This window comes from Python bivittatus, unplaced genomic scaffold (genome assembly GCF_059951505.1).
Source record: "Python bivittatus isolate LINGU-HERP-01145 unplaced genomic scaffold, Pbiv_v1 ctg000210_np1212, whole genome shotgun sequence".
Classification (NCBI taxonomy): Eukaryota; Metazoa; Chordata; class Lepidosauria; order Squamata; family Pythonidae; genus Python; species Python bivittatus.
In genome coordinates this window covers 5,649,386-5,670,666 of record NW_028277053.1, presented here as the reverse complement: position 1 = coordinate 5,670,666, position 21,281 = coordinate 5,649,386, and the positions used below count along the sequence as shown (strand labels likewise).

At 43.5% G+C, this 21,281-nt stretch overlaps 1 protein-coding gene across 2 annotated transcripts in view; it reads left to right on the top strand.

The window, feature by feature from the left end:
• The first annotated feature begins 1,417 nt into the window (after nt 1–1,417).
• CTDSPL2 (CTD small phosphatase like 2) overlaps nt 1,418–21,281 on the top strand; it is a 47,753-nt gene continuing 27,889 nt past the window's right edge. The window contains exons 1-3 of one of the 2 annotated variants that reach the window (XM_088139270.1): nt 1,418–1,687; nt 2,821–2,914; nt 19,271–19,479. In XM_088139270.1, the coding sequence (XP_087995396.1) occupies nt 19,294–19,479 (186 nt within the window). In that variant the 5' untranslated portion in view covers nt 1,418–1,687; nt 2,821–2,914; nt 19,271–19,293. The remainder of the gene's footprint in view (nt 1,688–2,820; nt 2,915–19,270; nt 19,480–21,281) is intronic. The other variant, XM_088139269.1, reaches the window with a different exon arrangement.

Sequence of the window (21,281 nt, the reverse complement as noted above, 5' to 3'; positions counted from 1 at the left end):
GCCCTGTGAGGTAAATTAAGCAGAGAGTGACTGGCACGATGTCACCCAGGAATTTTCTGTGCTGCATCTCCCTGCTCTTAGTCCCACACTTTAACTACCACAATGCCCTGGCTCTCCTTCCTTGGCATCATGGAGTTGGAGGGGACCCTAAGAGCAGCTGTACCTGCCTCACGGAAACCTCCACAGATGAAAAACTTACAAACCTCTATGGGTGGACTGTTCCACTGTTGTACAGATGTTACCATCAATATGTTTTTCTTTACATTTAAGTGAAATCTAGACTGTTGCAACTTGCACCTGTTGTTTCTGGCCTTAGATTCTGTAGCAGTGGAAAATAGTTCTTGACCATCTATGCCCCTTTATGCATCTGAACACTGGTGCCATCTCTCGCTTCGGTTTTCTTTTACATTCCAAGTTCCTTAGGTAGGTCAGCTGCCTGCATCATCTGTCACCCTCTTCTGAACCTGATCACACTTACCAATGTCCTTCTGGAAATATGGTGCCCAGAATCTATTCCAGGCACGGTGCTGGCAATGTGAAGTGGAAGGAAATTAGGATTTCCCACATCTTTGACACAACCCTGCTTCTAATGCAGCCCAGTCACCTACACGCGCGCTACATTTTCTCTCTCTAAATATAATACCTTGCATTTCTCCCTGCTAAAGGACGTTTTGGTCCTCTCAGCCCAGTCTTCCAGCCCCACACCGGGTGTGGGCCAGATGCCCCACCTTTGAAAGGCACCGCACCGTTCTAGTCGTTCAAAGCGTTGAGGGCCGGCCCCAAGACCGACCCCGCCGAGCCCCGCCGGTCACTCCGGCTCTAGGTCAACGTGCAGCCACCGCTGCTGCCCGTGGGACTCTGGCGCAGGTCCGGCCCCTCTGCCAGTCTGCGGGCACGCCTGGTGCAGCGGAGCCGCTCGGCCGCGCCCGGCGCGGGCCGGCTGGAGCATCTGGCGCCGCTGCGGGCAGCCCAGGATCCCGCTGCCGCCTCCGGTGCGAGCCTGTCGCCGACGGGGGCCTCGGCCAGCCGGAGGGAGACGTCCCGCGAAGCTCTGCCGAGACCGAGACCGAGCCCCTTGCCCGCGCAAAGCCACCGGGCCCGCCCGCTCCATTCCAGCGGGCCCCGGGCCTCTCCTGCGCGCGAGGCAGGGGAAGGGAGGGGCGTTCTTCCCGGCTCTCAGGCGTTCGCGAGTTTCGCTGCTGCTTTTAAAGCCCGACCGGCGGCTCTCCGTGCTCGCGGAGAAGGCGCCTCGCAGCCGTGCCAACCCGGGCGCCGAAGGCTCCTCCGGCAGCCCCCGCGCAGCCCCTCCCGAAGACGGCCGGCCGGCCGGGAGAAGGACGGCCGCGAGCATGTGCGGAGCGCCTCTCCCGCCAGGACGCCCCGCCCCGCGCGCGCGCGTGCGCAGTGGCGGCGTCGGGCAGGCCGCCGGGCTCGCGCCTTCCCTCCCCCGCCAGCATCCGGGTCCTTCCGCGCGGTGCAGCAGGTCGGTAGGCGGGAAATGGCGACCGGCCGCTGCCGGGGCTGCTGAGCGCGACCGAGCCCCCGGCGGCGGCGGCGGCGGCGGCGCTTTGTGCGACCCGCGCGGCGGGGGAGGCCTGCCGGGCCTGGGCTGCCCTGCCGCCGCGGGGCCGGGCTCCGGCGGCGGGGAGGCGCCGTCCTGCCCCACCTTTCCCTCAGCGCCTCACAGGTAACCGCCGCGAACAGCGCGGGAGGCGGCGGCGGCGGGCCCGGGGAGCGCGCCCGTGCCTGGGGAGCGCGCCCGTGCCCCGGGAGCGCCCGCGCAGGGCCTGCGCCCGCCCCACGCGACCCGCCGGCCTAGGCCGAGCTCCCCGCCGAGGGCACTCCTGTTGCTCCTGCGCGGCGGGCGCCGCCGGGCCGGGCCGGGCCGGGCCGGGCGGGCGCGCGCCGCCTCCGCCGCGCCCGGTGCGGGTCCGGCGGGCGCCTAGCAACCGGGCCGGCGGGACGCGGGGGAAGCGGCGGGTCCAAGGTCACCCGCGCGCAGGGAGTCTCCGCCGGACGGGCCCGCGGCGGGGCCCGCCAGGACTCGCCCGAAGCCCCGGAGGGTTGCCTTGCCGAGCCCGGGGGAGGGCTCTTCTCCCCCGGGCCGTGGGCGGACCGGTTGGGAACCCGGGGAGCCGGCCTTTGTTTACCCGTGGCGCAGCGCCGGAGGTGGCGGTGCACACAATGAGCCTTGAACTCGGGGAGCTGGTCGCTTCCCCTCGGCAGGCGGGGAGGGGTCGCGCGATCGCGCCATCCTCTTGAGGGGGGAGCGGGAGATCTGCTGGAGTCGAAGAATTAGGCAGAGTTCGCCTGTCTTGGGGCCGCCGCTCGCCCGAACCCGTTTGTTTCACCTGCTCGTGGCCTGGCGGGGGGAATAGTAACAAAGTACGTAGTTTTTAATCGCTTTCTCAATTGTAGACTTCAGTTTATGTAAGTATTACTTATCAATATCTGTGCCATTTTACTAAATATAAAAATATATTCTGAAGAACCGACTTTAAAATTTGGCACAGTAGAAACGGAGGTGCAAGGAAAGTGGAGTAAACAGGGAAGGGAAATAGAGTTATTGCAATGACTGAGGTTTGTTACAGGCTTAGGTGTATGAGGGATATGGGGTGAGGCAACGACTTGTGAGTAAAGTGTGTAGGGAGAGTAGGTTTTAAGATTTCTCTGGTTAGAGAAGCAGTGTCTTCTCTTGGTATATAAGTACAGGACAGTCTGAAGACTTTTCTAAGAAGGTTTTTAATCTCTTTGCATCTTAATTACTGTTTGCCTTTATTGGACAAATAATTTAATCTCTGTTTTCTATTTCTCCATTAGTAAAATGGGAATAACACATCACAAACTGCTGGTGCTGCAAGGGTTAATTACTTAATGTTGATAGAGAGCTTTGAAGATTAAAAAGGCCATACAAGTAAGTTACTAAAGTTCATGTTAGTTGTTTGAAGTTTAAGAGTAATTTTTATTTTTTCTATATTTGGAAAAACGAATACACCAATCACTGTGATGAATGTTGTTTTTGGGTTGGAGAAGAATAAACACCCTGTGTGTTTTGCCTTTCCTGTCCATCGTAAGCATAATTTAAATGTTGCTTTAGTGACATGCATGCATTACGCCTTCTCCTGAGCTATTACTTAACGCTTCAAGGAACGGTTTTTATAAATGTAGTCATCAGGGGTTTATGAATTTTTACTTGGCACAGTAGCTGGCCATAATTTGTGGCCATGAGTAATCCTTCCTCACCACCAAATCCTGTGTATGCCAGATAACTGGGAGTCTCTCATTTTGCTCTGGGCATTGGAAGAGGCAGAAGCTGACTAAATCTGTTGTGCTTTCTGCCTGCTGTCAAACTGAACAGAACAAAAGTATGAGTATAAGCGAATGCTTTCCCTCCTAAACTTATTTGAGTTCTGCTGGTGATCCCTTGGGTCCAGTCCAGGCTGGCAGTGCCCCAGTGTCTCAGCTGATAGCACAGAAGAAAGATAATCCCACCTGAAAGGGAAGTCAAAGGGATTCATAATAAAAGAAGGTAACCCGCCAAAGTGAGTGATGGAGTCTGTAGATTGCCATGCAGACATACTGGATGTCATTACGAGCCAACGCATCTGAAGATGATGGGAAATACAGCACCACTCATCTTGAGGGCCCCAGACTGAGGAAACCTCCAGTGGAAAAGAGGAAAGTAGGTTTCTCTCCCCAAGGGGGAAATTAGAATAAAGTTGGAAAGGGTCCTCGGGGCTGTTAGCATGGCTACCTGTATTTTAGATCCTTGCCCCTCCTGGTTGGTTAAAGCATTAGGATGGGTACTGGCGGTGGTCAGTTCATCCTTGCAGGAGGGGATGTTCCCGAACCCTTTTAAGGAGGCCCTGGTCCACCCCCTCTGCAGGAAACCATCACTAGATCCCACCTTCTGGACAATTTTTGTCCAGTTTCCCACCTTCCCTTTTTAGGAAGGGTGGTGGAAAAGGTGGTTGCGTGACAGCTTCAGAGGATCCTGGAGGAAATGGATTATCTGGACCCATATCGGTCAGGTTTCAGCATTGGTCACACTTTTAGATGATCTCTGGCGAGAGGGGGATGGGGGTAGTGCATTCATCATGGCTTTCAATACCATCGACCATGGTATCCTTTTGGGTTGGCTGCAGGAGCTGGCTGGGTGACACAGTTCTGTGCTGGTTCAGCTCCTTTCTCCAAGGCCGAACCCAGTCGGTGTTGATAGGGAGTGAGAGATCCAGTCCACAGCCCCTACTTTGTGGGGTGCCTCAGGGTTCAGTGCTCTCGCCGCTCCTATTTAATATCTATATGAAGCCTTTGGGTGAGAAGATCTGGCACCATGGGATGAGGTATATGGGGGTATATATATATATGAGGTATATATAATATATATATATATATCTACATTTCTGGTGACCTAAGTGATGCTGTGGCTACCCTTTCGCGGTGCCTGGAGGTTGTAGGGGCCTGGATGGGAGACAACAGGCTTCAATTGAACCCTGGTAAGACGGAGTGTCTGTGGGTACAGGAAGCCTCAAGATCTAGGAGTTTATCATCTTTGGTCCTTGACGGGGTTGCACAACCCCAGAAGTACCCGGTGCATAATCTGGGGGTCCTCCTAAACTCACGACTCCTGCTCAAAGAGCAGGTGGCATTTGTGGCTAGGAGGACCTTTGCGCAACTTCGTGTTGTGCGTCAGTTACACCTCTTCCTGGATTGGGAGGCTCTCCAGTCACTCATGCCCTGGTCGGTTCCTGGTTGGATTACTGCAATGCACTACATGGGGCTACCCTTGAAGAGTATCTGGAAGCTACAGCTGGTGCAAAATACAGCGGCGCAGACAGTTCTGAATGCCCCTGTGGGGCCCATAAAGCACCTCTGTTACGTGAGCTGCATTGGTTGCCAGTTGGCTTCTGGGTCCAATTTAAGGTGTTGGTTATTACCTTTAAAGCCCTTCATGGCACAGGACCAGGTTATCTGAGGAGCTGTCTCACCCCCATTATCTCAGCCTGCCCCACTCGGTCCGGCAGAAGGTGTGGTCTAGGAAGAGGGCCTTTTCTGCTGTGGACCCGCTCTGTGGAACAACTTACCACCTGAGGTGCAGTGTGCCCCTACTCTCATAGCCTTCAGGAAGAATGTGAAATCTTGGCTATGCCAGATGGCCTGGGGGCTGGATGGGGGCTTGCACCATTGGAATTGGCTCATGGGGTAATTGATTCTACCCCCCCCAATCATCTTGAATGTTTTTAGTCTTTTTATGTATATGGTCTTTTTATATAGTTAGACTTTTTAACTAAATTAATGTGGATATTTATGTTTTTAACTGTTTCCGGGTTTTATTTTAATTGTGAGCCTCCCAGAGTCACTCTCTGGGGGAGATGGGTGGCATATAAATGTAAATAAATAAATAAAGCAAGCTGCCTTATACTAGATCATATTCTTCACCTACTCTAGTTTTATTACTCTGACTGGCAGTGGCTCTCCAGGATCAAAAAGACAAACCTTTCTCGTTAACTGCTATGCAATTATTTTACTTGGGGATTAATTCCTAGACCTTTCGCATGTACCTCTGCAACAGGTTGGGTGGAAGAGGTGAGCAGGTCCTCGAGGAGGTCTACTGGTGATGTGGATTTATTATTTTGAGTATTGTGGACTGTTTGTTTCCTTGCTGAGCACATGTTAAGGACGAGGGCATGCTTTCTTTGCTTTCTTATAACATTTACAGTCCAGCTTTCTATACCCTGAGCTTTAGAGGCTTGGCTGCTGGACTGCATGTCAGTTAGTTCAGTTAATCAGGGTAATTGCTTTGATTCTTTAGATCTGTTGTTCCTTACCAGAAAACTAAAAATTCTTAACTTTTTCTGAAAAACTCTGTGGGACATTTTATTTCAGTTGGTGGATGGTTTTATTATTATTTAGAAGTGAGTGATACTGGTTTGTGAAATCTTATTCTAGTTCAGCCTTTTTAGTATTTTGCTCCATGTAATGTTGCACTCCATTAATGTACTTAGTTACAGTCATGAGAAAAAGTAAATATACCCCATATAAAGTTGTTTTCTTTTTTTTAAGGTATGTAGATGTATCAATATTTTATCTTTGTTCAAAGAATATATAAAGATAAAGGTGATGTAATTGAACAAAAAAAAAACCTTATGAAAAATTGACTTTGCAATCATTTATTCAACAAAAAATTAAGAGATATGCCATTTCCTTTTGTGGAAAAAGTAAGTACACTCTTGGCTCTAATACTTGGTATTGCCCCCTTTGGCAGAAACAACCTCAACTAGGTGGGCTTTTTGCTGAAAAAAGAAAAAAATGAACTCATGATTTATGGGTTTGATTATTAGAAAGAGTAGACTATGGAAAGAAGGAAATTATATTGTAACCTTAGAGAGAGAGGGAAGTTATAATATATATAAAGAGGGAAGCCACTTCTTTATAACTTTTTCCTTTCCTTTCCTTTTTTCTTTTCTTTCTCTTTCTCTTTCTCTTTCTCTTTCTCTTTCTCTTTCTCTTTCTCCTATTTCTTTCTTTGCACTTTTTAAAACTTACATTACTTTCTTTTCCTTATTTTTCTCTTTCAAAAATTGTATTTTTATTCTTTCAATAATTTCTTTAATAAAAATTATATATAAAAAAACAATCTCAAGTAGGGGGTTCTTATAACTGTCTACAATCTCTGACATTGACTAGGAGGAATTTTTTCCCTCTCCGTGGAGAATTTTTTCAGCTGTGCAGTGTTTGAAGGATTTCTTGTCTGCACGGCCCTTCAAATCATCCCATAGCATCTCAATGGGATTTAGATCCAGGCTTTGACTTGGCCATTCCAGAATCCTCCATTTCTTTTTTTTTCCAACCATTCCTTAGTGAATTTACTGGAATGTTGAGGGTCATTATCATGTTGCAAGATCCACTTTCAATTGAGCTTCAGTCTTCAGATAGATGGTCTTACATTATCCTCAAGCACCCTCTGGTACAATGAAGAATTCATAGTGGGTTCTGTGATGGTGAGCTGCCCTGATGCCATGCAGCCCCCAACTACTATCTTGCTTTATAGTTGGTATCAGGTTCTTCTGGTGAAATGCTGTCTTTGGTTTTCACCAAGCATGTCAACTATGGCCAAATGACTCTAACTTTGCTTTGTCTGTCCAGAGCACATTGTTCCAGAAGTCTTGGTCTTTGCCTTGGTGTTCATGACCGAACTTTAGTCTTGCCCTGGTGTTCTTTCCAGACAGCAAAGGTTTCCTCCTGGCACACTTCCCACATAGATCTAATTTGTGCTGCTTCTTTCTAATGGTAAGCTCATGCACTTTGACATCAATAGTGGCAAGAGCTTCCTGTAGGTCACGTGATGAAATTCTGGGGTTTTTAGAGGCTTCTTTCAGCATCTTGTGTTCTGCTCTCGGGCTGAGCTTGCTGGGACAGCCTGGCCTGGGCAAGTTGGCAGTTGTTTGAAATCTTCTCCACTTGTAGATGATCTTCTGGACAGTGGAATGATTGATGTCCAATTGTTTAGCAGTCTTTTTAAATCCCTTAACTAGGCTCATAGGCATCTATAACCTATCTGGGGGCCTCAGAGAGCTCTTTCAAACCAGGCACAATTATACCACGCTTTAAAGCAAATCAAACTAAATATCTGAGGTTTCAATAATACAGGTTCCTCCCAGATCTTCTCTAACAATGTTCTAACAATTTGCACCTGATCTGGTGTATCTGATTCTAGTTTTAGGTATTTGAGGTAGTGATAAATGTAGGAATGTACTTTTTCCACATGCAAAATTTGCATTTATGTTCATTTAAATCACACAATGGACTACAAAATGTGAATGGTGCATATATTTGTTATATTATATCCCCTTTATCTATCAATATTGTTGAAACAAAGATTAAGTATCTGTATGTTGAAATATGTTGAAAAAGTAAAAAATGTCAGTGGCATGTACTTACTTTTTCACATGACTGTATATTCCTCTCTCTTCCTGCTAATTTAATTTTTCAACTCCTTCAGACTCATGCTGTATCCACCTTAACTGCTCTTCCCATGCCATCATATTGCAGCTGAGTTAGAAGAAGCCAGGAGCTTCAGTGCTTACACCTATTTTGGAGAAATTCAGTTTGGAAAACACTGAGATTTAATAGATATACTTAAGATTATATTAAATATCTTTATTATATAATCATCTTCATCCTAGTTTGAGAGATACTATTTGTTAAGCCTGATAAATAATTTGTTTGCTTTTAAGCTTTACATATTTTAAGTTTTACACGACTTTTGATTCTCTAAGAATGTTAGCAAACACTTCTCTAGGCTTTGCAGCAAGAATATTATAGGAAAGAGGAGGTTAGTCTTCTAGATAGAATTCTTGGACTTATTTATTTGTTGTATTTATATCCTGTCTTTCTTCTGAGAATTAAAAGGTGTGTGTGCCTCCCCCTCATTTTCTCCCCAAAGCAACAGTCCTGTTAGGTGAGAGTGAGTTACTGGCCAAAAGGTATTTAGGTTTTCATGGTCAAAGGAGAATACAGGTAGTCCTCGACTTACGACCATAATAGGGACTGGAAAATTCGTGTTAAACAATGCGGTTGTTAAGTGAGGCATCAGGCAACTGCACCCAATTTTACAATCTTTTTTGCTGTGTTCATTAAGTGAATCATGTGGTCGTTAAGTGAATCTAGCCTACCCCATTGATTTTGCTTGTCAGAAGCCAGCTGGAAAGGTTGTAAATGGAAATCATGTGACCCTGGGACACTGCAACCATCCTAAATACATGCCGGTTACCAAGTGTCTGAATTTTGGTCACATGACCTTGGGGACAATGCAGCAATCGTAAGCGGGAGGACCAGTCGTAAGTCACTTTTTTCAGCGCTGTTGTAACTTTGAACAGTTACTTAACAAATGGTTATAAGTCAAGGACTACCTTTAAATGGAGAGGCCTGATTATGGACTGAAAACTGGTTAAATGTAAAGAACAGTAGTTAATGGTCAGTTTTTACAGTGGCAAATAGGGGAGTCCCTGTGGATGTCTATTGGAACTGGTATTTTTAAACTTTTATTTTCCATGAACTGGAATTAGTGATATATCTGGGTTTGCAGATATCAATTTATTTCTAGTGGTTAAAAAAGACAAGAGTTTCAGATAGATTTCTCCTTTGAGATAAAAAATGGCAAATGATACTGAGTGTGACACATTTTGAAAAAAATTATAGTAATGTCTGAGCTTGTGACTGAACAAGAAAAGGATCTTATTCATATTTATTTATTAGATTCCGATCCTGCCTTTCATTTAGGAACTCAAGGTGGAGTATAACCTTCCCCCTATCTTTTTCCCCAGAACAACCACCACCTTGTGAGGTAGATTGTGATGAGAGGGGCTGGCCCAAAGTCACCCAGAGAGCTTTCATGTCTGAGGGTGGACTAGAACCTGGGATTACCCAGTCCAACATCTTATCCAATATACCACAGTGTAATCTTAGTATGGCTTCCATGAAATTATAGACCCGGTGCCCAATTGCTGTGAAAAAGGCAATTTTTTTTGTTAGGAATTATTGGTAAAGCTATAAAAAAATAGAACTGTAATACTGTAAAACTGCTTTTATATAAATGGCCATATTTGGAATGCTGTGAAGAATTCTCAAGCTAGATTTCTGGTGACTGTGTGGAGAAGTCCATATAGTTTTCATGGCAACAGTACAGGAATAGTTTGCCATTTCTTTCTTTCCAGGTGTTTTTTCCCCCCTACTTCCCAGTTTAGCCTGCAGCCCTGAGATTTTTTTTCTCATCCAAGTACTACCTCACCCTGCTTCATTTTTTTTAAAGTAGCTAACGTCAGTTAGGTGCTGCCCATATAAAAGTTATTGTAGAGCTGGGAAGTACGTAAGAAAGGGCAATCGGTCGGACAGAGAGCTGGACCAGGAACTCCTAGGCCTTATGGCATTAGGGAAACTAAGGGAATGTGGGTGGTGGAATTTTAGAGTATGTGTGGCTTACAGAAACTGGAAAGAGGGAACTGTTTCCCCCTGTTATAACATTACCAATTCAGTAAGTGATTGGAGAGTCAAGACGAACAAAATGAAAGGGGTAAAAATGTAACAAGTCATAATTAAACTTTTATTAGCAATTGCCAGTTTGAATGGCTTTTCAGTGGCATTAGACCAATTCCTGCCATATGAATAACTGCTAATTATTTTACTGTTTACTATACCCAGGAAATGGGAACTGAGGAGGAAAGACTATTGCCTCATACCCTGCTTTTTCCCCCCTTATTTATTAAATTTATGCCCTGCTTATATAATATTTGCATCTCGATGGCTCCTGTGGAAAACAAAGATGTGGATTAAATAAGCTCTTGGCTTGATTTGTACATTTAAAAGGATCTCATATAAAAAAAGACAACAATATGTTAGGATCTAGTATTACATATTGTATGCATGTTTTCCATTCTGATAATAAACATTTACTCTCAGTAAATATTTATTTACTGAAATGAGTGAAAATAATGTGAGAGCAAATCTTCCTTTTTGAGCTGAGCTGGTGTTCTGCACACATTGTGCTAATGCAAGGGTTCTCAAACTTTGGTAATGCAGTTTTCTAAAATGCAAAATTAATTTGCACACATATACCCTACATAAAATTAATTATTCTTAATCTATATATCATTGGGGTTCCCAAACTTGATGGGATGGCAACTGCCTGCTGCCTGCTTGTGCAGGCCAAATGAGGAGCAAAGCCCAGAGACAATTTGGACAGGGCTCCCCCTTTGCCTGGGCAAGCTGGTCATTTTTCTTTTAAAAATGGGACCGCTGGCATGTTGTTTATGAACCCTCAGGGGCATCCAACCCCATAGACTTTACTAAGACATAGCTTATTTTGGGCACAATTGTGGAATGAGTGCCAGTACCTGGGTTTACTCATTACACTAAACCAGATTTTCCGAAATTGTGAGGTGTACTTCCCTTGGAGAGGTGAAAACAGACTATGGGGATGTGTGAAGAACCCTTTAGTTACATTGTTATAATAAATCCACATTTCCAAAGTTTCATTTTACCGTTTTCATTTCATTTGAGTTCATTTTGGTGTTTTGATTTTTAGAGGTGTGTACATTAAAATTACAACTAAAGGGAGGTGTGATGGCAAAAGGTTTAGGAACCCCTGCACTAAACCATAAACCATAATTAGCAAACTACAGTGATTGGATTCACAAAACATGCTGAACCAAGATAAAAGCCTTTTTTTTGGCATGTGAGCCTTGTCTTAACAAAAGGAAGCAAACTTCTAAATCCAAGTATTTCTAACCAACTGATTGATACAGGGTCCTGCTGTGAGCATCCAGATGGAAGCTACTTCATTCTAAAATTGAATTATATTTATCTCTTTTCCAACATTTTCCTTTGTTAATATTGTCTTATTAATTATATCTCTCTTAGCTATAAATTTTTTTGAATAAATTTGAAGCATATAAAATATATTTTGGACAGGTTTAATTCTGAATATATTTTGAGAAGATCCTCCTAATACAAAATTTACTAGTCTTAAACTATAAATTATTCTGGACCCTTATATATCAAGCACTTTAGTGTTTCTAACTTACACTGTAATTTTGCTCCATAATTGATAAGCAAAACCTTATCAACTTGAGGATAGTTTTTTATCTTCAAGTAAAGCCCATTACTTGATGTTGGTGCTGTTTTACTTTTCTTCTGTGAGTTTTATTCCAGAGCTCTCTGTTTGAGAGGGGCATATGTGGCCTTCAGAGTCCCCTTCAAATACAGTGTTGTCATATAATTGCTTCCTGTGTGTTTAATAAACTTCCCCATTGGTCCTATTTAAAATTCAATTTGATAGCTACCTTTAATGGGTCTCTGGGGCTCCATTTAAGAATGGAGGGGCATGTTATGTATTGAATATTAAATAATATTTAATGTAGGATAGTGTTGGGCTTCAGGGTTCAGTGATTGTGGTCTAGACAACAGATTTCCTGATGTTGACCTGCCTAGACCATGTACACTAAACCCTGAAGCCCAACACTGCCCAACAGATAACTGGCCGTGAAAGCCTACGCTAAAATAGCTATTTGTAATTACTGTTTTTGTAAATGGACACTATTCCTGACTTACATACATTTCATACAGATATGATGTACTCCTGCATTTCATGGTTCCCCCCCGCCCCAACAATATTTTGTTTCTCTATGTGCTTGTGTCTGTGCATGTATGTACTATCCCAGTGGTGGGCTATACTTTGGCAACAGATGAATGAGTTGTAGTTCATGGAAGATAATCATAATGAATCTGAGTTTTTAAGATGTGACAGGATTCTTTGTTTTTCTAAAAATGCAGAAGTTTAATTGCTGGGATTGCCTGTTTCTTGTTTTTTTCTCTCCTCTCCCCACCCGCTAACATTGTACTATCTCTTCTGAATTTGAACAGCAGATATCTGCCTCTAGTGGACACTCTGTACTTAAAGAGATATTGAGGCTGCCTTTTTGCCCCATGGAAATAAGCATGGCTTTGTCAGTGAAACACCCAGAGTTGGTGGGAGTCAGGCAGTATGTATGTATGTGTGTATATAATAATAATATAAATTACAGAGATATTGATTGATTGATTGTTAATTTAAATAGATTGTCATTTACAAGATGAGACTTCAGTGGTCTGAACTTATTTTTTGGTTTTCTTTGGTTTAAAAGAAGAAAGGCTCTTATATTCTTAACATGTGTTTTAAGTAGAATAGACTTAATATTAGGGTTTGGATTTCAGTCTTCTTTGCTCATGAAAATATAGCCAACCATTCTGGAAGTCTGCAAGAGCAGGATTATACCAGGAGGTACCCTTGCAGCATCTGGTTAGGATAGGATCCCATAGAAGATAGTGTATGTAGCCCTCCTGCCTAGAGGCAGCAAATGATGCCACTACCTTCATAAATTAAAAAAAGTGAGGGACAACAGATCAGGGTCATAAATTCCTGTGAAGATTGTAGAGCAGATCATGAAGAGGTCAGTTGCTCATCTATATTCTTTGTCATACTGTCAAGAGGGTCATATGGTTCAGTCCTGGGTCCTTCGGTTTTCAGTAGTAATGGATGAGGAGATGGAAGCAGTGAATGCTTATCAGTTTGCAGATGGAGCAAAATCAAGTGGATAGAAAGAAAAGTTAGAAAGAAACTTAGAAAGAAAAAAATCAAAATGAACTTGATAAGCTAAAGAAGTCTGCTAAAAACAATCAAGTGTAATAGATACAAATGAAAATTATTCAGTTAAGAAACAAATTAAAAGCAGGATACACAGTTGTGAAAGTTTCTAAACTCTTTAGAACTATCTAAAACCCTGCAGTACTTTAGCCTACATTGTTATCAGAGCTTCCTCTAAGAGATTTTGATTAAATAGGCAAGACTCAAAACAGTATACCTAGTCAGTCTTCATTGAACACATTTGTTGTATTAGAAAAAAAGGTGAAGCCCTAGGATAATTGGCTCTCAAGGGTGTCATTTGAATTAGAAGTTCCAATCTGTGAGATGAAAATCGGGTATGAGTTTGGTGGACCCTTCCTTGTGGCAGATTTGTGCAAGTGAATAATGCCCCAATGAAAAGAGTTTTCTGTGGACCTCAGAACAAGGGTTTTGATACTCACAAGGCTAGAAAGGGCTACAAGACTATTGCCAAAACCTTTAGCTTCTGTCCTTCTGCGATTATGATAATAGTATAGAAATGGAGAAAATGTAACACTGTTTAAACTCTTCCCAGGAGTGGCTGTCCAACAAAAATGCTCCAAGAGGAAGGTATAGAATACTCCAAGGGGTCTCAGAGTAGTTGGGGAGGCTTTTAATTTGGATTCCAGTGCAGAGCAGAGGGTGGACTCCATGGCCCTTCCAGTTCTTGGATTCTGTAATTTATTGGAGTAGCATCTTTTCCTCTTATGCTTGGTTGTAGAGTGATATTTAAAAAATGGTGATTACTAACTGGAAAATAATAGGAAACACAATCATGAACCATTAAAAGAACATGAGGTTAAAAAAACGACAGCTGTTCATATAAATGTTTAGAAACCACAAAAGAACTAGTCATTTAAATTTTTTAAAAGCATACAGTTACTTCCTGGTATCTTTAAGAAAACACAAATGCTTGAAATGGGCAATTCAAAAATGCCAGTATAATTATTTGGGGTCATGACTTTCCCCAGAAGTCTTTAAGGGCACCTATAGGAAATGTGTAGAAATCTGGCTAGACTACACTAGCTTTTTAACAAAATGAAAGTGACTTCCTAAAATAAGCTTCTGTATGTCCAGTGCCATGGATTATACATTCATAGAGCTTAATATCTTTGGGAACAGCTGTTACCAGAATCCTAACTGGATGGTCCCGGAAGAAAAAATGGATGTGTGACTGGTCCCGGAAGTTCTGGCCATCGGAGCAACCCCATGGTCACGTGATTGCAATCTGGGCACTTGGGTACCCGGTTTGCAGTTACAATGTCACAGGGAGCCACAGTCACTTGATCCCTCTTTGCAACCTTCCTGCTGGCTTCCCACAAGCAGAGTCAATGGGGAAGCTGGCAGGGAAGATTGCAAGTTGCTCTGGTAAATCGCTCCCACCTGCAGCACACACATGCACACACACCCAGCCTCCACTGGCCCTCCCAGACCCTCCCTGGTCTCCCTCAACTCATGTGCAGCCTGTGCTAGGCCTCCCAAGCCCTCCTTGGCCTTGATTCACATGCGGCCTGCACTGGGCCTCCCAAGCACTCCCTTCAGCCTCCTGGAACCCCCTGTGGCACCCTCATACTCCTTACTTGGGATTCCCACTGCTTCTGTTTAACAACCTGCATGCCTTGGGGTTACAACGGCAACCAGGACTGCCAGGATTGCCATCACTAAGCAATGCAGTCACATGACATTGTGCTTTATGACTACATCACTTAGTGACAACAATCCCTGTCCCAATTGCCTTCGTAACCTGAGGATTATCTGTATGTTACTTCATAAACAGTAGACTTGAGTACAGGTAGTCCTCGCTTAATGATGGTAATGGGAATTGGAATTTCTGTCGTTAAGCAATGGGGTCACAAGCGCAATATCATATGACTGCATCACTTAGCGACAGCAATCCTGGCAGTCTCCATTGCCATTGTTAAATGAGGATGACAGTTCATTAAGTGAGGACCTCACATGACCGCAGCTTGTGATTTCCTGCTAGCCTCCAACAAGCAAAGTCAGTGGGGAAGCCAGCAGGAAGTTGCAAATCCCAGTCATGACAAGCCTTTTCTTAGGCGGCCTGCAAGCAGGCTGGCAGGCAGGTGGGCGCTATGGAGTGTGGGCAGAGGGTGAGTGCAACAATGCAGCGCAAGGGCAGAGCAGGTAAGTGCTACAGAGGATGGGCGGGCAGGCACGGAGTGGGTGCTGGGGCCCTGTGCTAGCATAGCCAGGCTGGGGGCATGCAGTTGTGTGCTACAGAATACAAGTTCTCTGGGATCTCATACTTCATAGCAGGGCTCCTTGGGAGAAAAAGCAACGGGAGGGGGAGCGACATGTGACTTACCTGCTGGCTTCCCTGTTGGCTTTGCTTGTAGGAAGCTGGCAGGGAAGGTTGCAAATGGCGATCACGTGACCGCGGGATGCTGCAACCATTATAAGTGTGAGCTGGTTGCCAAGCACCAGAATCACAATCACATGACTGTGGGGATGCTGTGATGGCCGGAACTTTGTGTACTGGTCATAAGCACCCTTGTTCAGCATTGTCATATCTTTGAATGGTCACTGAACAAGTGGTCATTAACTGAGGACTGTCTGTATGTGACAATTCCTCTTGGCTGTCTTTTACACACTTAGCTGGAAATAACTAGGTGAATTCACTGAAGCTTATTTCTCAGTAGAGTTTAAGCAGTCATAGGAATGTATTGTAATTCAGTATATTTTTGTGATTTATAAATAAGGGGCAAAACTCAACTGAACCTGGTGGCTTTGTATTTTCATTTCCTATGGAACTATACTAAATAGATATTAATATTAGATTAAAATAGATATTAAGAGTCATGGGGAGTCAGGTGTCATATAAATTTAATAAGTTATTATTATTAAATTACATATTTCAGATATTCCACATAAGTATATTTTAGACGATACTGAAGAAAGTATTGATAAATTAAACTTTATTCTTAAATGTTTTAAACATTCTAATAATTGCTTGAATAAAATGGCATATTTCATATTTCTTCATTTTCATTTTCTATTACTGTGAAAAGGAAATTAAAAAATAGAGTATTATTTAATCCCAGATTTCAGATTTAGAGTCACAAGGCCTTCAGTAAAACTGGTTTATGAGCCCAAAGGCTGAAGTCTTTTCATACATTGATAGAAAAAGTCTCTAGTGAATCATAAATGAAAAGTATCACAGTATATTAAACATGAATGTGTTAAATTAAAGAAATATTTACTGTGAAACAGAGCTACTTTTTCCCCATTTCACTTTGGACTCTTACATGGCAGTGCTTTTCTTTAATCAGAACACCAGTATTTGAAAGAGGGAGGGGACTTATCTCTTGTCACCTTGGAGGGCAGGATCAGGACCAGTGGGTTGAAAATGCAAGGCAGTAGATTCAGGTTAGATATGAGGAATTTCCTGATAGTAAAAGTTGCCAGCTAGTAGAACAAGCTTCCGCATTAGGTGTTATGTTCCAGTGAAGGCTGGACAGCCATCTGTCCAAAATGCTTTTGCAAGTCCTACACAAAGCAGGGGTTGGAGGTCCCTTCCTACTCTTTGAGATCCCTTCCAACTCTACATTTTAGGATACAGGTAGCCCTCAACTTATGACCACTCATTCAATTGTTCAAAAACACAATGGTGCTGAACAAGGGGGGGGCTTACAACTGGTCCATGAAGTTGTAGCTGTCACAGCGTCCTCATGGGCTTGCAATGACAACATCACAGTGGACTGTGGTCATGTGATAATCATTTGTGACCTTGTCTGCTGGCTTCCCACAAGCAAAGTCAACGGGAAAGCCAGCAGGGAAGGTTGCAAGTTGGTCTTGTCGCTTTTTCACCTGAGGAGTCCCACTAACAGAGTACACAATCTCAGGGATCTCATTCTGTAACACTTCCCCGCCCACACTCCGTAGCATGCGTCTGCCTGCAGCATCCCCCAGCTCATCCGCAGCCTCCACCAACTCACGCTCCCTAGTGCCCGCACATGGCCCTTGCCAGCCTACCCCGGCTTCCCAGTGCCCGCCTGCGGTCCTTGCTGGCCTACCCATGCTCTCCAGCACCCACCCGCAGCACCCCTGCGGCACCCATGCACCCCACCACCCATGTTCCTTGCCTGAGACTCTTGCTTCTTCCCACTTAATGACCCACACAGTCCTGGGGTTATGATGGTAATCGGGACTGCCAGGATTGCCATTGCTAAGCAGTGTAGTCATGTGAAATCTTGAGGAACTCTTGAAATGTCAGATGACTGGAAGACAGCAAGTGTTGTTTCTGTCTATAAAAAGAGGGCAAAGGAAGATCTAGTAAATTACAGAGCAGTAGTCTTACACTGATGTGGGAAGATTCTCAAGATTAATCTGTAAATGGGAGCGGGAGAGACTTGCAACCTTCCTTGCTGGCTTCCCCATTGACTTTGCTTGTGGGAAGCCTGCAGAGAGGGTCGCAAATGGTGATCATATCACCACAGCTCACTGCAACATCATAATCATGAGCCCACAAGGTTGCTGCAACAGCCACAGTTTCATGGAGCAGTCATCAGTCCCCCTCATTCAGCGCCATTGCATTTTTGAACAATTGCTGAATGAGTGGTCGTACGTCGAGGGCTACCTATATCCTAAAATGTAGAGTTGGGGATAAAAATGGATCAGGCGCGGGAGAGGTTGCCTAAACAAGTGATCTCTTTAGGCAATCTCTCTTGTGCTGACATGTCCCCCCCCTTGCAGAGTGGAGAGATTGGAGAGGAAGGGATTACAAAGGAATAAACAGGTACACACACCCTTGTGACTCCCAGCTCTGAGCACACTAGGCAAACAGCTGGCGCCTGGGCACTCCTTTCTGTGTGCATTCCCCATTGTATGCCTACTTACTCCAATCTTTCTGCTGTGTGAGGGGGGAGAAAAAAATGGGTCAGGCACAGGACTATGTGTACTAAATGACTGTAATGGTGAGCACATGACTGAGAAATGCTGTGAAGATCATAAATTTCTGCCTTGGTCGCAAAGTCATTTTTTTTAGCACCATTGTAACTTTGAACGGTTGCTGCACGAGGCAGTCGATAAGCAAAGTCTACCTGTACCAATAGAGATGAATATGTGTAGCTCAGGGTTGAACTGTGGAGTCCTTGCAAGAAAAGAACCAAGCTCAGAGAACCCCAAGGACTCTACAGGTCTACCTCTATTTAGTGTTTGAATTGTGTTTTCTTTGTGCTGTGCTCTTACGGAGTTGATTTGCCAATACATGTACTACTTGTGTGTAACTTCTCAACTATGGTTAAGTGTTATATTCTACTTTTCTAGCTCCATCTCATGATAGCAGAAATCTTTGCATTCCCACAGATATAATTCCTGTACAGGGCAATATCTCCAACACAGGGCAGAAATGCTGCAGAATGGACACAGCTATGATACCATTGGGTTGTAAATCTGGGATATGGTTGCCCTTTTTCCAGGCAGAGAACCTGTTTTGCATGCAGAACATCCTGGATTCAGACTGTGACATCTCACATAGTCCTACATTCAGACATCACACATAATTCCTACCTGAAATCCTGGAGAGCTTTTGCCAGTCAGTGTTGATACAAGGCAGTTTCCTACATGCCTGATGTATCTGACCGAAGTAAGTGGGATAGGGACTTGCTTCCACTAAAGCTGTGTCAAATGTTAGATGTTTTTCCTTTAGCAGCTGCTTATCCTGGAAGACTGTTTTCAGAAAAGCATGCATGAATGGAAAGCAGAAAGGCATGTTTGGGAGTAAAGGGCTCCATGTGCTGCTGTTTGCTTTGAATGTATGATTTACCTGAATTATAAACTGCCTGGCTGATTCATTGAGTTCTCCTGTTTTGTTCTTAGGACTGATTGTGTAAGAAAGTAAATGAAAGGTTTCTAAACAATGGCCTCATTTTTCAAATTCCTAGACACCAGCCTTAGTTTTTTGAGTAGCTAGAATCCAGTTATACAGATAACTGTTTACATTGATTGCAGAATAAACTCTTAACTTCTATTTTTAACTAAGTGCTGTTGTTATATTAGAAGATCAGTACTTTTAAAACTTAATGTATTTTCTGTTCTTGTTGTCTTACATAGTTTTACATGTGATACCATCAAAAATGAGGCTGAGAACGCGGAAAGCCTCTCAGCAGTCAAATCAAAATCACACACAACGTGCATTGAGAGTAAAGAGGAAATACTCAGAGGTGGAGGAGAGCATATCTGTTGGTGGAGGAAAACTTCAGAAAAATGAAACTGGCTTACTATCTTCAATTAAAAAGTTCATTAAAGGAAGCACCCCAAAGGTAAATATTCAGGAATCACTGTTATACTTTGAAATGATTGTGTTAATCTGCATAATATATCTCCCAAGGTGGCTTACAAAAGCAAACATTTAAATAGTAATCATTAAAACATTTGAAATAAAATCAATTGTAAACCTATCAGCCTGAACACATTCATGAAAGACATGAATCTGTCTAAAGGCAGCAGTAGTTTTCCAAAGCATTTCAAAGACTTAAGGCCACTGCTGAAAAAGTTCTAACTCTAGTTCTTGCCAGACTAATGCCTCCTAGTAGGTCAGAAACAGAAGCTTTGAAGAGATACTGGGTTCTTAAGTTCTGTGGACAGTCTTGTAAATAGCCTGTCCCTAATGATTTCGGGCTGTAATGTCAGCATCATCATTTTGTCCAGAAATAGGTTGGTAGCCAGTGTGGGTTCAGTATAATGCATGCTGGTGGTCTAGCCCTTACTATCATCAGAGTGTATTTTGCTCTTGTTATTTTCTAAACTGTCTCTTAAGGCATTACATGAAGATCCTCCCAGATCCAAACCTACCTGACTCATCCAGTCCAGCTGAATTGTATAAGTTCTGAATTTTTCCTTTTACGAGAGCAGTGAATACTTGGCTAATCTAAAAGCCAGCCTAGGGAACAAAAAGGAATAAAAGAAATGCACTGGTGAAACAAACGTGAAGACAAATGTAAGGAACTCTGCAGTCATGATTTATAATGCTTGCAGCACGTAAGCATTGTAATTGTATCTGCACCATTGTCCTGATGCTTGAAGAAAAGGTCATTGGAGCAGTGAGTGGACTGGAGAGAGGAAAAGATTTATCAGATCAAAAAAGATGCAACAAGAGAAGCAGGAAAAGCAGTTATCCATAAGGAAGACAAACTAAGGAGCAAGCTCACAGTGCAACAAGAAGCAAAAAATATAGACAGTATTCTGGATTGCTGGGAAACAGCTTTGAGGACCTTTCAGAAAAAACTGAGCCTTTAAGGGGAAAAAAAAGAGACACTACAGAAGAGGGAAATAGGACAATGGATCTGGCAGTTGCAGAGTCATCATAATTAGTGGCTCATTAGCACAAGGAATTGAAATTAATGTATGCTGACTGATCCATCAACTTGTGCAGTATGTTAACTCATAGGAGCAAGGAACAAGGATGTGACAGGATAACTTCCAATTATCTGTTAATCTATTGGGGAAGAAATGATACTGCAAAGCTTAGCAAATTCATTAAATTTTGAAGATCTTGAAAGGAAGCTCAAGAGTCTGTGATTTAGGTAGTCTTCCCATTCATTCTGTCCATGAAAAGATCTCAGATATCTCTTGGATGATTACTTCTACCAAACAAAACCTTTGCAGGAAATTTTGGACTTTCCAAAGTAGCAGGAACGTTGGAGGAAAGTGACCACATAATGTTGCAGCTCCCGATCTTAAGGGAAATTAAAGCCAAATGCAATTGAATGCATATCCTGATTTTAAAAAATAATTTTAATAAACTTAGAGCAATTATAAGTAGGGGTCCATGTCAAAAGAAGCTAATGGAGAAAGGAGCCCAAGATAGGTGAGAGTGCTTGTGAAAAGAGAAACCACAACTGCAAATTACATAAATTATTATTGCAGGTGGAAAAGAATAGATCACTAAGGAAAAGTACATAATTAAACTGGGTTTGAATCAATGACTTTGAATTCTTAAACTCAAATACACATAGCACCATAGAAAATGGCATGAGAAGAGGAACAAGAAGACCTGGCTGGAGGGGACAGCCTTCTCTTCATAAAGGTAGAAAATGGAGGAAATAGAGGCCACTCAATCTGA